Here is a 15,220-nt window from a genome sequence, read left to right on the forward strand (position 1 = left end):
ACCGACTCTATGTAACCCTATCCCCCTCCGGTGTCTATATAAACCGGAGGGTTTAGTCCGTAGGACAACAACAATCATACCATAGGCTAGCTTCTAGGGTTTAGCTTCTACGATCTCGTGGTAGATCAACTCTTGTAATACTCATATCATCAAGATCAATCAAGCAGGAAGTAGGGTATTACCTCCATCAAGAGGGCCCGAACCTGGGTAAACATCGTGTCCCCTGCCTCCTGTTACCATCCGCCTTAGATGCACAATTCGGGACCCCCTACCCGAGATCCGCCGGTTTTGACACTGACATTAATCATAAGTGGGATGCTTGTCCAAGGAAGGGCAGTACCCAAGCACCGGTCCACCCACATATCAAATTATCAAAGTAACGAACGCGAATCATATGAGCATGATGAAAACTAGCTTGACGATAATTCCCATGTGTCCTCGGGAGCGCTTTCCTTTATATAAGAGTTTGTCCAGGATTGTCCTTTGCTACAAAAAGGATTGGGCCACCTTGCTGCACCTTGTTTACTTTTGTTACTTGTTACCCGTTACGAATTACCTTATCACAAAACTATCTGTTACCGATAATTTCAGTGCTTGCAGAGAATACCTTACTGAAAACTGCTTGTCATTTCCTTCTGCTCCTCGTTGGGTTCGACACTCTTACTTATCGAAAGGACTACGATAGATCCGCTATACTTGTGGGTCATCAGTTATTTGGTTGCAGGGTTGTTTGAGAGAGACCACCTTCATCCTACGCCTCCCACATATTGATAAACCTTAGGTCATCCACTTGAGGGAAAATTGCTACTGTCCTACAAAACTCTGCGCTTGGAGGCCCAACACGTGTCTACAAGAATAAAGTTGTGTAGTAGACATCAAGGGTCTAGCTCCAGCGTCCGCGTTGCGCCTGCACGGGAGGTGAGGCGACAATACAGACCCGGAGCTGCCGCCGGTCTCCACCTTGGACCGCTCCAGCACAATGCGGAGAGCCATCTCCTCCTCGTAGTCGAGCTCGGAGCCAGAGTCGTTGCCGGAGCTGCTCATGGTGGTGGATGGGATCCGAACCAGAGAGGAAGAGGAGTGGGCGGACACAGGGAGAGAGTGAGCTAGGGTTTGAGCTCGCCGCCCGGATTGGGGTTTTTTGTGGCGTCCGTGGTGGGTCGGACCTGTTAGGCGGACGCGCCCGGGCTTGCACGGGCCGCCCCATATCTGCCCTATTTTTGTGATGGATATGAGGGGTGTTGGTCAGGCCAGGCGTTTGAGGCCCGTTTGAGAGGTCCGGCTGTGTCAATTTTCTATGACCGGTCACTGATCGGACGGCCTGCCCGGATGTTTGAGATGGGTATGAGAGACCCGGTTGTAGATGTTCTCAAGGCGAGCTCGGCGTGGGGACGGGACTACGTACGGCCCACGTATGGATGATACCGCGATCAAGATTCAAGTAACAGTGATGACGCGGTATACTGGCTCATAATGCACGTCACGACTGAGGAGAGCTTTTGAGTCGCGACATGCTCCATATACATACAGCCGTCGGAACGTCTGCGCCGTTCACAAATGATCTTAGAAACCAATGCAAACGACGCCGACGTCCCGACAACAAGGGCAAGCGAAATGATGTCCCGCTTGGTGGAGGCGTCCAGGCCAGGCTACCTATAGTGCACTAATCATACAAGCCCAGCGTCTCATCCTCGAAGGGCGGGGTTCGAATTGACAAATCTTGTGCCATGATCCCTCTAAATGTAAAAATGTGACGTCGGATTTTTAAATTTTGCTTGTGGATTTTTGATTTCGCATGCAGAAGCAGATAAATTTGCCATGTTGTCGTGTAAGGTTTTCTATGTTCTAAACTAAGAACTGCCACGTTCATCAAATCCACCACCCTCCTCGCGCGTTCGTCCTCAATTTCCTGCGTCCGAGTCGTCCTTGTCCTCCACCCTTGCTCCCCCATCCACGCCACCGCCCCACCCGTTGCCCTAGTTGTCATCGTCGAGCACCCCGTCCCTCACAGCTGCCACTGATGTTGCATCAGCGTCGTCTGTGGGGCTCCCATCCGTGGTGATGAGCTGCAAGGTGGAGAACGTCGCCCGCAGGTAGCGACGAAGGAAACAATGCGAGCAGGAAGCAGCAGCAAAGGAATTTTTGGCTGAGGATGTTGTGGACATCAAGGAGGACGTGTCCCTCCACTACGCCTGGTCGCCCCACCCCCGTCCATCCTGCCCCTGACAAGGAAGCCGCCGCCCGCCCCACCCTCGACCGATAATGATCCGACTGCGCGTTGGGTGATTCTAGACACATCTAGGGAAATGTAGGCGCTGGACGACAAGGTGTGCAACTCGCAGCAAGTCCAACGGGCGCGTGCAAGCACGGGTAGCGCCGATGTCCGGTCTACCCAGATCTTGTTCGATGGAATGCCCCAGCAGGAGACAGTACAAACTTTTCTCCATTTTGTATCGCTTCGTTCATTATATTCGCTATGCCATTGGATCAATTAGTTGCATATTGCATTGAATCAATTAGTTACATATTCCATTAGTTTATTTGGAATCATGATCATTTTAGGAGAATTAGGACATGATCATTGAGGCTCAAGAGTCTATGAACGCTATGGAATATGACTTGGGGGATCGAAGTTATCCTACATTTGATGTTGAGGAACATCGCGCACTAAAAAGAAGAAACGACAAAGATAACCAAGGCAAGATGGTTGACATTCACAACATTTGAGGATATTTTGTTGCTTAAATCTTGGTTCACCACAAGTATGAACCCTATATGTGGCACGGAGAAAAAGGTAAACAAGTATTGGGAGAAGCCCCACGAGCACTATCACGAACACAAGGCATATATGGAGCCGCATCCTATCAATACCACCCGCAATGTGGTCTTTCTCCAACATAGATGGCCCATCATCGAAGAAAACATGAACAAGTTTGTCAGTCACTATACTTCCGTGCTCGATCGGAATCAAAGTGGGATTGGAGTCCAAAGTCATGTAGGTTGAATTGTTTCATTTTGTCATAATTTGGATTGCTAATTTTTATGTCAGGATAGCATGATTACTTTATTGTTTGATAGATGGTTTTGGCTGCCACTTTGTACCAACAAACCGAGAAGAAGCCATTTGATTTCAGCCACCATTGGATGAAATTGAATGGCCAATCAAATGGATACAAGTTGTGGAAGGCCTCAAGAAAGGCAACAATAGGTTGAAAGCAAATGATGGCTCAAACTCCCACCCATCCATTGGATTGGATGACAAAGAGGAAGAAGTTGTAGGGAAGAATGAAATAGCCATTGTGCCGATGAATAATCGGCAAGTGATGGAAAACAAGTGGGCATTTCTTCCATAAGGAAGGACAAGAAAGGGAGGGCCACCCCTGACGCCACGGCGACAAAAATGTCCACCACATGGATGGGCATTTCTTCCATAAGGAAGGACAAGAAAGAGGAGAGGTACAATCTCATGTTGGACGCACAAAAAAAAAGGATGGATTGAAACCGGTAGAGGGTAAACCACAAGTTGCAACTTGAGAGGGAGAAGAAAGAGACGTGTCTCAAATGGGAGTTCGAGAAGGCCCAGAGTCTTGGATCAATGGAGATTGAGGAAGGAGAGATTGCAACTTTGCCGAGACACGGAGGATTTGAGGACAATGTTGCGGATGCAAGCCTTTTGAATGCAGAAGGCAAGAAGTGGCTTGAGCTGAGGAAGAAGGAGATCAACATGCGTAGAGAGTATGAGACGGCAGACGCGGCACAGATGGCGGTAGAGCACGCACGGATGTCGTTCGGTGAGTGATTCAGCACGTTCTCCAGCCGTGTCCCAGACGTTGAATTTTATTTTCGCCATGTCCAAATTGTTGAATTGTGATTTATTTTGCTTTGTTGCCTTGTTCAAATTGCGATCAATTTATACTATATGACTCACGTGTATGAATTGCATGGATTTGAGCGTTTAGATATGAGAAATGTGATTGTCAGGCACGAGATATGAGAGGCCGTCAGACGCTCCCGGGATGTTTAGAAGGGCGGATTTGCTAATTCCGATGATAGATTCTCTAATAGCCTACAGTACCATTTGGTCGAGTGGGCACAATTGTTTAGTCGCCACACCAACGGTACGTACAGGCACATACCTTGTTAATTAACAGAGCGAAGATCGCATCTATTAGTTAACTGCATCACACATAATGATCTACAGAATCTTGATCACTTTACTTTCGCCTTTTTCCTGTCCAGCGGGTGCCTGACAAAATGTTTTCTTTATCTCCCTCTGTGATCGCCAGATTGCTTCCGGTAGTCTTGTCAGCATGGAAGACAGCAGGAGGATAGCATTGTATACGCCCCACGGTCCAGACCTTGGAATAAATGTACGTGCCACACTGCCACTCCCCAAAGTATATTGCGCCTGCGGTTCACGCTCGTAGGTAAACAACGGAGAGGTAACATGCGTGCATGCCTGGAGCCCTGGAGGTCAACATACAGGTTCTGTAGGAGGCCCTCGAGAGCTGGAGATCGACCCATGTGACCACACGATTCCGTTTCATTGTTAATGCGCGCTCATGAAAGGTCTGCCCGTTAGAATAATTGGCGACGCAACGAGGACGAAGGATCCTGCAAATCGAGCCACCGCATCCTAATGTCTTGTACAAATGGAAGGAGGGGGGGGGGGGGGGGGGGGGGGGGCGCTCGCTCTCATGGCTTCTGCGCCAGTAAGTGATCGGCCTACAACTTGGACCGGAGAACCCCAGCTTGCTTTTCTGGCTGATCATCCGATGCGTATGATTGGTGCGCATGTCTCGTGCCATTCTTGCTCCGTGCTTGCGTCGATGATCGATCCTGCGTGGTTGGTTTGTTCTCCTGGCTTCCGTGTGGACGGGATGGTCGGCTCAGATTTGCTATTTCTAGTGCTTGTGGTCGAAACGGCGGCACTCTCTTTTCGTCCCATCTTTATAACTAACCAATTATAAATTATAATAAATGAGGATGATCCCTTCCTTGACCCGGAACCTCAATCCGACGCCGTGCCAGCGATATGAGCTTTTCACATATGAATATATGATCCTTCTGCTTGCGCTGCGGCCACACGACTGTTGCGGCTATACGTGTCCGGACAACGGTGGGAACACATCTTCTCAACAGCGACGGCAGACCTGCACCACAGCACACGGATACGATCGAATGAACGCAGAGAGCCACACCATCATGCATGCATGAGCCCGTGCGGCGCGGGCACAGCGTTGGCGGCGCCTCCTGCTCCGCGCACCCCGCCTGGTTGCGTGAGCTACCTACCCAGCCCGGTACATACGTTTTTTTTTTTGAGGAGGCCCAGTATATATATACGTAACCGGCCAAGAACAGCAGGAAAAGTTGGACCATCTTTTTCCAGCTACAGTGATGAATAGGTTCGTCGGTTCAACACGTCCTTTTTGTTTCTGCCAACATTTTGGGGCATTGCTGGTGCCGACTGGAACGTCGTAAGCACAACGTGAGCCGAGGGTCAGCACGACGATTTTATCTTCTTCTTCTTCACGGGAGATGGTTGTTAACGCGGGACCCGCTCGGTGGCGAGTTTTGCTACACTTACGGAAGCAACTTACAGAATACAACTACGGATCCAAGGTGGGCTTATCTGATTGAATTATGAGCGGCCCCACGCCCCCACCACTAGAAATCAGGGGGAGGCTCAATGTGATTAGGCCACGTCCGTCCGTAGCGGGGATCCGTGTAGTAGTCCCCGTAGGTGTAGCATTTTTGCGCTCGGTGTCCTGTTCCGCGCACTCCCAGTAAGGTGGCGAACTTCGATCTTCCGTGGCCGACGACGCTGTGGTACATCGTGTTGTCGACGCGCCGGTGCTCCGTCGTACTACGTGATGGCATTGGCACTTCACGGATGCGCACGGCACGGGGAGGAGCCTGCACATTTGTCTGCCCCCCATGTGTACGCAAAAAATGCACGCCGTCCCGTAATGCTTTCCACAACCTTGGAAGTCTAGCCTGCACGTGCAGTGACTAACCTAAACTGCCAGCAAAGTCCCTCCTGTCTAAACTGCCATCCAGTTAAAAGGAACCACAAAATTAGTACCTAGCCCATCCCATCCGCCCATTTTTACGGGAAAAATGACCAATCATTCATTCATTCTCATTTGCGCACAGGATTTTCTTTCCTCGCTGGAAAATCCTCCCACCCACCACAAAAAAAGAAAAAACAGAACTCCGCCCCTATTTTATATCCCCCCAAAGTCCACATCCGAGGCTATTAAACCCGCTGGCTTTCGTCTCAACAGCAAGCCAAATCCAAGCCGCCACCATCACTGCTCCTCTCTCCTCCTCAGTCCCCAGTACTCTTCCCACGCAGCTGGGGACGCCCTCCCATTTACTGAGCCAAGAGAAGGAGGAGGGGAAGAAGAATTGATTGCTGATCCGGCGCAGACCAATAAATTCTTCCCGCCTCCGCCGAGATCATCATGGCTGCTGCCGCCACGAGGAGGGCCGCCTCCTCGCTCGCCTCCCGCTGCCTGCTCTCCAGGCCCGCAGCGTCGCCCGCTGCTGTCCCCTCCGCGCTCCGCAGGGCAGGTGCGTGAATTGATTGCTCCAGGTCCAGGATCATTCTCTCCGACGCACCTACTGCTAGTAGGAGTAACTCCGTATCTGCAGACCACAGCGGTACTAGGATTTACTACTCCAGTATCCGTCCGATTTGACTGGTTTGTTACCCGTAGTCGTACCAGAGTTTGGGCCTCTCGTTCTTCACGGCCTTTTGCGTTCTTGGCATGGCCGGGTTTCAGATCTAGGCACGCAGGCTGACCCGATGATCCGAATCTCAGGGAGCTCTTATGTGGCGCCTGCTTCGTGCCCCCTCCGGTAATTGTCACTAGTTTAATGATGCCCACGCTTAGCTACCCGTGGCACCACCAGTTAAATTACTATTCTTTCATGTCTGCTTATTGAAAGGTCTCAAATACAGTACGTATTTACCAACTGTTCCTTGTTCATCCGAGGGAAACAATGATCCTGTGGCGTATTCCAATGCTATTTTAGCAGTCCCCGTCTTCAGGGAGAGAAAGCGTATGCGTGTCCTAGCTCTTGAATCAAATGTGACGTTCGCTTTGCGCTCGCGTCCAAGTAGTGTGCGTGTTCCTTTGGCTCGTTCGCTGTCATCAGCGGGCCGAGTTGTGGGCAGCGGTTTGGACTTTTCTATCTATCATTTTTCCTTTGGAGATAAGATTTCCCCCGACATGATAGGATATCTGCTTGTTTTTCTCCCGGTCGTTATCGGAACAGTGGAAAACTGAGGTCATGATTTTCTGTCCATTATCTGTGCTGCTCCTTCGCCGTAGATAAAAAAACATGTGATGCATTTTTCAAGGACCTAGAAGAATTCGCCAGAAAATGCAGCCGGACTGTAGTAAATTTCCACGGTGTTGAGTGGTCACTTGTCATGGTTTTTACCAGGAAGGAAAAAAAAATATTTTTTCAGTAGTTAGATAAGTAAAACCACGGGTGATAATGACGAGTGCAAACGTGTTCTCCTAAATTATGAACAGAAGGGCTAAAATATCTCATTTTGCTCGTTGCCAAACCTGATCGATCTACCCTTGCTGATACCAAATCTGCTTTCAACATACCATGTTCACTTTGCATTTTTTTTGGCACCAGATCTGACCCAACCATTGATCATGTTGACACTGCTGTGGACATGACTGAATATAGTTGTTTATTAGCAGATCACCTCATTTGTCCACACATTTCTCAAACTGCTATAGTGAGGCTTATGTGCATTATTAACTCTGGCTGCAGATGGGGCACGTGGATTGTTGCCAGGACTCCTTCAGAGGTTCGGCACTGCGGCAGCAGCAGAGGAGCCCATTTCGCCTTCTGTCCAAGTGGGCGAGACACAGCTCCTTATCAACGGCAAATTCGTCGATGCTGCATCTGGTAGGCTACTTCATCTCAGCTACTAATGAGGCTGGGCCCATGGGGCCGGTTCGGTGGGCTTCAGCTCTGCTTGAGCAGTATAGGCCCATAAACTGGAACCCTATTTTTGTTTTCTCATGTTTTTTTTCTGCACCATCATGTTTTTTTTATGAGCTCGGTCAACTGACAATGTGCATCTGCATCTCATCAGGTAAAACTTTCCCGACTGTGGACCCTCGCACCGGGGAGGTGATTGCCCGTGTGGCCGAAGGAGATGCCGAAGATGTTGACCGTGCGGTTGTTGCTGCCCGCAAGGCATTCGATGAAGGGCCATGGCCCAGGATGACTGCCTATGTAAGCACTTCAGCTTGGCAGTTCTGTTCCTGTTGTAGTTTCATAGTCTGGGGTGATGATGCTCATAGGCTGCTGCAAATTTTCCTCTACAGGAGAGATCCCGCATTCTTCTGCGGTTTGCTGATTTGATAGAGAAACACAATGACGATATCGCTGCACTGGAAACGTGGGACAACGGGAAGCCCTATGAGCAAGCTGCCCACATCGAAGTGCCGATGCTTGCCCGGCTTATGCGGTACTATGCAGGTGAGAGCAGCTTACATCCTGACAGTAATAGATAGACCTAGCCAAGAAGTTAAACTCCATACATGACTAACAAAGATGCCATTTCTGCTGAAATATGCAGGCTGGACTGACAAGATCCATGGTCTCATCGTACCGGCTGATGGCCCGCACCATGTACAGGTGCTGCACGAGCCGATTGGTGTCGTGGGTCAGATCATCCCGTGGAACTTCCCACTTTTGATGTATGGCTGGAAAGTTGGCCCTGCTTTGGCATGTGGAAACACTATTGTCCTCAAGACTGCCGAACAAACTCCTCTATCTGCTCTCTATGTTTCTAAGCTGTTGCATGAGGTTGGTGGGATGACCATTTCATAATTTTTTATTTGCTAAGGATATGTATGTCTAGTTATTTCATGTTATTCTAACAGTTATTGGATTTACCATGGGAAAAATGGGCTTTGATTTACCTGATAACGTTTGTGAATATGAAAGTGGGTTGTTGTTGGATTGCGTAGTACCGGGATTAGAAGGTGTGAGGATTAGTTTGGACCTTCTGGAACAGCTGATATAACAAATGTGTTACCCACTGTATGTATTGAGTGATCTCTGAAAGCTCAATGGTATTTTATACAAAAGTTGCTTTAATGCATAGTTATAAAATGCGTAACTGTTTTTTATAACTATCCAAGATCCAAATGATTCAAATTTCAGTGCATTCACTTGCTAATTTAGTTATTTGCCAATGTAGCGAGCAATTCATCCTTACTTTACTATAGGATAACAACGTATATCTGTCATTCTGTCTAAGGCTGTACTAGCATATTGTTTTTGACGTTTTACTAGTCTGCAACTAAGAATTTGTATGGTCCTGCAAGTTTTACTGGATTTACTGATCAGAGCTTGCATGATTAAATAGGCTGGACTACCCGAAGGTGTCCTGAACATCGTATCTGGTTTCGGTCCTACTGCCGGGGCTGCTCTTGCTAGCCACATGGATGTTGACAAGGTAAACCTACACATTATATAATTTTCGTGTTATTGAGAGTGACCAAAAAAATTATGCAGTATGCATGTTTGTACGGTCCATATATGAAATTCAATTATCTCATAATAAGCATATATTCTATGCAGATTGCATTCACTGGATCAACCGATACTGGAAAAGTTATTCTTGAGTTATCTGCACGGAGCAATCTTAAGCCAGTGACACTGGAGCTAGGAGGCAAGTCTCCTTTTATCGTCATGGATGATGCAGATATCGACCAAGCCGTTGAGCTTGCGCATTTTGCGCTGTTTTTTAACCAGGTGTGTATTGGAATTTATGTCAAAATAAACATGATATTAGATAAAGTATATTCAACCACTTCTTTTTTCCTTTCTCTGAACACTTTTATCTCCATTGTGAACTTGTAGGGACAATGCTGCTGCGCTGGGTCTCGCACGTTCGTACATGAGCGTGTTTATGATGAGTTTGTTGAGAAGTCCAAGGCTCGCGCTTTGAAGCGTGTAGTTGGTGATCCATTCAGGAAGGGTGTTGAGCAGGGTCCTCAGGTACATGTTGTTTGCTAACCAGGGTACTTTACACATTTTATTATGTAGGGATAGGGAGGTTAATTAGTTGTTGCAACATCCACATTTCCTTCTAGAAGTTAAACAGTACATTAGGATGATCCTAACCTTGCAAATTCCTTTGGCTTCTAGATTGATGATGAGCAATTCAAGAAGATCTTGCGCTACATCAAGTCGGGTGTGGACAGTGGAGCCACCCTTGTGACGGGTGGTGACAAGTTGGGTGACAAAGGTTACTACATCCAGCCAACAATTTTCTCAGATGTGCAGGTGAGCTGAACTGCTTAACTTGTTGATGTTACCACGTGATAGTATATTGGCACAAATGTCTGTTCCGCCTGTAACAACATATGCTTAACATTTGTTATATGGTTGTTTCAGGATGGCATGAAAATTGCCCAAGAGGAGATATTTGGGCCTGTTCAGTCAATCTTCAAGTTCAAGTGAGTATTTCAGTAACGTTCTTGTTGATATGTCTATTTCATCTAAAACTCTGAACAGTATCCAACTAACCAAGATTAATACAAAAAACTCAAGTAACAACGGAACCTTTGTTCTGCTTCAACAGTGACCTCAACGAGGTGATCAAGAGGGCGAACGCAAGCCAGTACGGATTGGCTGCCGGTGTTTTCACCAACAACCTGGACACGGCCAACACCTTGACGCGTGCCCTCAGGGCCGGCACGGTCTGGGTGAATTGCTTTGACATCTTCGACGCGGCGATCCCCTTCGGCGGGTACAAGATGAGCGGCATCGGTAGGGAGAAGGGCATTGACAGCCTGAAGAACTACCTGCAAGTCAAGGCGGTCGTCACCGCGCTTAAGAACCCCGCGTGGTTGTGAGCATAGCGCACTATGGTCCTCTTGACACTCCGGAGAACGTGAAGACTCGCGATAATTGAATGAGGAGAGGAAGAAGATGATGATGATGATGATGATGATGACACCAACGAGGATCACTAATAAGCCCCTGCCTTCATGGGCAGCCAGCCACCGTCTCTAATAAATATCATATGTGATTTGGTTTCCTTTGTCAACCGCGGCAAGACATATATGTTGTAGCAACATTATGTTTATTATCGCTTGTTGGAGAAGTCTCTGGTTGCAGTAAATCTGTTTTTTTTTATCAGTTGTTGAAGCTAATGGTGTTCACTACCCTAGTTAATTCATGCCCTTGTTAAGCAGAGAATAAAGTTCTTGGTTTGGCTGAAGCTGCTAACTTCATTTAGCTGCTAGTACTTCATAACAATATATCCATGGAATGGAAACTGTGGAGGAACAAGTATGCAAATGCTGGTAAGTATGGAACCGAACAAACTAAAAGAATACCTGTGAACCAAATAATTGGTCCGTTCAAGGTGGTGACATGTAAAAGTCCTCTCGTACAAGGGAAATCAGGATTTGATTCTGCCACCAAACTGTGTAGGAGATCCCAACTGGGCTTTGGTATCAAAGTGGTTGAACGACCAAGCAAATGTTGACAAACAGGACCATACCCATGCACAAAACGAGAGAAAATTACAACGATCGCCCCTGAACTCGCTGGCGCGTAACAAAAAGGTCCCCGAACTTGAAAACCACTCCAATATGATACTTAGGGGCTGTTCGGTAATCCTTCGGCTACGTGAAATCTGAGAATCTGTGGAGCGCCTCTTTCCCCATTCCGCGATTTTAAACTGCCGCTCCTCCAGCTCCGGGAGGAGAGTTGTGGATGGGAGGGAATCCGAACAGGCCTTTATACATGTAAATATGTAACACATACGGTCCTTCATACGGTCTCCCGTATGCTCAAGTGAAGACCTTGCTTCTATGGTTGATCTCGTTCGACACCGTCGCGCGCAGATCATCATCTCAAGAGGGCCCTACCTGGGACCGCTATGGAACCTGTTACCCAAGCAGTACAGCCACCTACTCCAAAGAATTTTAGTACATCAGTTAACCCATTCTATGCCACTACCAGCTGAGAATTTGGTCACTGCTACTAATGATGTTACTTATAAAGTATGGGAAATTATCACACAAGGCACTGCTGAATCTTTCCATTTGCTATACCTGACACTTGTCCTGATGGGGGACTTACTTCTTGTGGGCCCCATTTGCAACAACTGATCAACAAAGACCAAGAGAGCAGCACACCTAAAGACACTGGTTCTGTGGAGGTGGGATCTGCCTCCACTACCTCAACTCTCCACAACAACAAGAAAAGAAAAGATAAATACCCCGTTGTGGAAACAGAGGTAAGAAGAAGTTGCAGGTTACAACAACTCAACAAAGGGTTTAAGAAAAATGTATGCTTGAACGGAGATTGTATGGTCTGTCATGCTTTACCTCCTCCTATTCCTAGCAGAGTGGTTAAAAATCTGAATTCCACTTTTTGCAAGGTCACTGCCAAGGATAACACCGAGGAGAACATAGGGAACAGATGGAAGAAGATCAAGGGCCCCACAATCACCAATGAGAACTCCAAGAATGCTAAGGAGTCCAACCGGACGAAACTATCAAGCACATCTTTTTTGACTGCCCGTTGGCAAGAGTTTTGTGGCACACGGTGCATATTGCCTTTAACATTACTCCTCCGAATTAGGTCAATATGTTATTTGGAACGTGGCTTGTTGGGATAGAGTCCGAAACAGCTAGACACATTCATGTAGGAGTATGTGCTTTGTTGTGGGCAACTTGGAATTGCAGAAATGATTTGGCTTTTAACAGAACAACAAATATTCATTTTTTGCATGTTTTATTCCGAGCTACTGCGCTGATCCGTATGTGGTCGTTACTCACTCCGACGGAGGCCAGGGAGCGTTTGGTTACTGGATCTGTCCGGTGGGAGATGGTAGCGCGGGATATCTTCAACCGGTTTGGATGGCGGTCATGTAATAGGATAGGCAATTAGTTTACCTATCTTTGTTATGCCAGCCGGTTGTGGCTTTTGGGCCTTTTGTTTCTTGGCGTTGTGGCTCTTTGTGAGCTTCCCGTTATTTTGTTTTCAGACTTTAAGACCTTGTTGAACTTCTTTATTTATATATAAATGTGGCCATATGCATCGTTCTGATGCAGAGGCCGGGGAGCCCCCCTTTTCGAAAAAAAGAAAAAAAGGAGTCCAGCAGGAACTAGTATTATGGAATATGCTATACCTAACACTAGTAAAAAAAGACACATCCGTGATATTTTGGGCCGAACGAATTTTTTTTCTGTCATACATATGACACTTCTATGACGATAATTGTGACAAAACCGGGTATCATCATAGATGTGGTGGGCTCCTACTTCTATGACAAAAAATCATGACAGAAAATGGGCTTTTCGTCCTGGGCAGGCCGGAGACGCAGCTGCATGACATTCTTTGGGCCGTCCTTGACGGAAAAAACCGTGGTAGAAGCGAGGGGGAGGAAAATTTTGGGGAGTTCCCGGTTACGGTGGGAGGTCGGGGGCCGAGCGATGCGCGTTTCTCTCGTACACGTATGCGTGTGTGTGCGAGGCGTTGGCTCTAACTGAACCCGAGCGAGGCGTTGGGCTCTAACTGAACCCGAGCGATTGCACTGCAGGCTACGTGTTACTGAACCCGAGCGATCGATCGATGGATGTTAACTGAACCCGATCGAGCGATTCCTTCGCTACTGCTGCTAACTGAAGCCGATCGATGCTGCCTCTGGATGAACAGTGAGCGTTGCTAGGGGGGTTTGGATGAACAGTTCCTGGTGGGGGTGGATGAACAGGACCCCGTGGTGTTGCCTCTGGATGAACAGGACCCCGATCAATCGAGCCGGTTGGGGCTGGATGAACAGGACCCCGTGGAGGGCAGGATGAACAGGACCACCCCGTGGAGGGCAGAATGAACAGTAGACAGTGGAGGGCTGGATGAACAGTAGCCCGTGGAGGGGTGGTTGAACAGGAGCCCGTGGAGAGGGCTGGTTGAATAGTAGCCGGTGGAGTAGCGCGTGGTGGAGGCTGGATGAACAGGAGCCCGTGGATGAACAGTCGCATGTGGAGGCTGGAGGAGGTCGACGGTGGATGAACAGTAGCCCGTGGAGGCTGGAGGGGGTCGACGGTGGAGATGAACAGTATCCCGTGGAGTCCCGTTTTGCGGTCGCCACACCCCTCCCGATGAACAGGACCCCCGTTTCGACCGTAGCGCTCCAACACAAGTCCGTTTCCTCCGTTTTACGGTACGCCACACCCCTCCCGATCAACAGGACCCCCGTTTCGACCGTAGGAGGTCCGTTTCCTCCGTTTTGCGGTACGCCAGACCCCTCCCGATGAACAGGATCCCGTTTCAAACGTGGCCGGTCGGACACAAGGTCGTTTCCTCCGTTCTGCGGTACGCCATGCCTCGTTTTCATCGGCTGTTCCGTCCAAGCCCTCCCGATGAACACGACCACGCATTCCGTTCCGACCTAGCCGGTTGGCTCCCCATGAACACGACGACGACGTTGTTTCTCCGTTCTGACCCAGCCATGTACACGAGCCCTGGCCGTACGTATGCGCGAGTAGGCGTTCGAGACCCTGCCCGTATGTACGTACGTGGTCGTATTTTCTTTCTTGCACACTAGCCGCTGTACGTACGTGTACATGCTACGTGCGTGCCTCTACTACGACACGTGCGTGCCTCTACATCGACCAGTATGTACGTACACGTTCGCGAACAGAATGACAATGCTACGTACGCTTCGACCAGGTGGGTCCCGACTGTCAGGCACTTCCTTGCCTGCAAAGATGTAGCTGGTGGGTCCCAGCAGTCAGGGGGGCGAATCATTTTTTTTTGCCCGGACGCACTTCCTTGCGTGCGAAGATGTAGCTGGTGGGTCCCCGCAGTCAGGGGGAAACGCTTTTTTCGCGAAATACGGTGGCCCGTCCGGTGGGTCCCCGCTGTCAGCTGGAGGAATAATTATTTTGCGCGTAATAAGGAGGCACTTCCTTGCTGCGGCTGTGGACCCAGCTGTCAGCCTCTCCATGTACAGTCCACGTCCGATGGAAGCCGTTCCTTGACCACGTTGACCACGCCGCGCTGAGAGCACCAGGGCGGTGGACGATGGCGAGGCCTAGGAAGGGGATGACGCGAAGCCGGGGAAGACGCGGTAGTGGAAGCCCGCGCGGAGAGGAGTACGAGGGTTCACTGGTTCGGCTGCGGTGTGAGGCTGCCGTCGCCGCCGGGCCTG

General features: G+C 48.9%; 1 protein-coding gene across 1 annotated transcript; it reads left to right on the forward strand.

The window, feature by feature from the left end:
• Positions 1-6,151: 6,151 nt before the first annotated feature.
• LOC109749016 (benzaldehyde dehydrogenase, mitochondrial) lies at positions 6,152-11,275 on the forward strand. The gene is made up of 11 exons (XM_020308011.3): positions 6,152-6,576; positions 7,801-7,938; positions 8,129-8,271; positions 8,364-8,517; positions 8,618-8,847; positions 9,413-9,502; positions 9,628-9,801; positions 9,910-10,047; positions 10,198-10,335; positions 10,447-10,508; positions 10,634-11,275. The coding sequence occupies exons 1-11, from the start codon at positions 6,468-6,470 to the stop codon at positions 10,905-10,907; spliced, it is 1,650 nt and encodes a 549-aa protein (XP_020163600.1). The 5' UTR covers positions 6,152-6,467; the 3' UTR covers positions 10,908-11,275.
• Positions 11,276-15,220: the final 3,945 nt, after the last annotated feature.

The sequence above is a fragment of the Aegilops tauschii genome, chromosome 7 (assembly GCF_002575655.3).
Source record: "Aegilops tauschii subsp. strangulata cultivar AL8/78 chromosome 7, Aet v6.0, whole genome shotgun sequence".
Lineage (NCBI taxonomy): Eukaryota > Viridiplantae > Streptophyta > Magnoliopsida > Poales > Poaceae > Aegilops > Aegilops tauschii.

What these genes read in the sequence shown, in the direction of transcription:
- LOC109749016 (XM_020308011.3), top strand. Translation starts at nt 6,468, where the DNA reads ATGGCTGCTGCCGCCACGAGGAGGGCCGCCTCCTCGCTCGCCTCCCGC. An exon ending in CTCCGCGCTCCGCAGGGCAG is followed by an intron (nt 6,577 to 7,800) that starts GTGCGTGAATTG and finishes CTCTGGCTGCAG; the next exon opens with ATGGGGCACGTGGATTGTTG. An exon ending in ATTCGTCGATGCTGCATCTG is followed by an intron (nt 7,939 to 8,128) that starts GTAGGCTACTTC and finishes GCATCTCATCAG; the next exon opens with GTAAAACTTTCCCGACTGTG.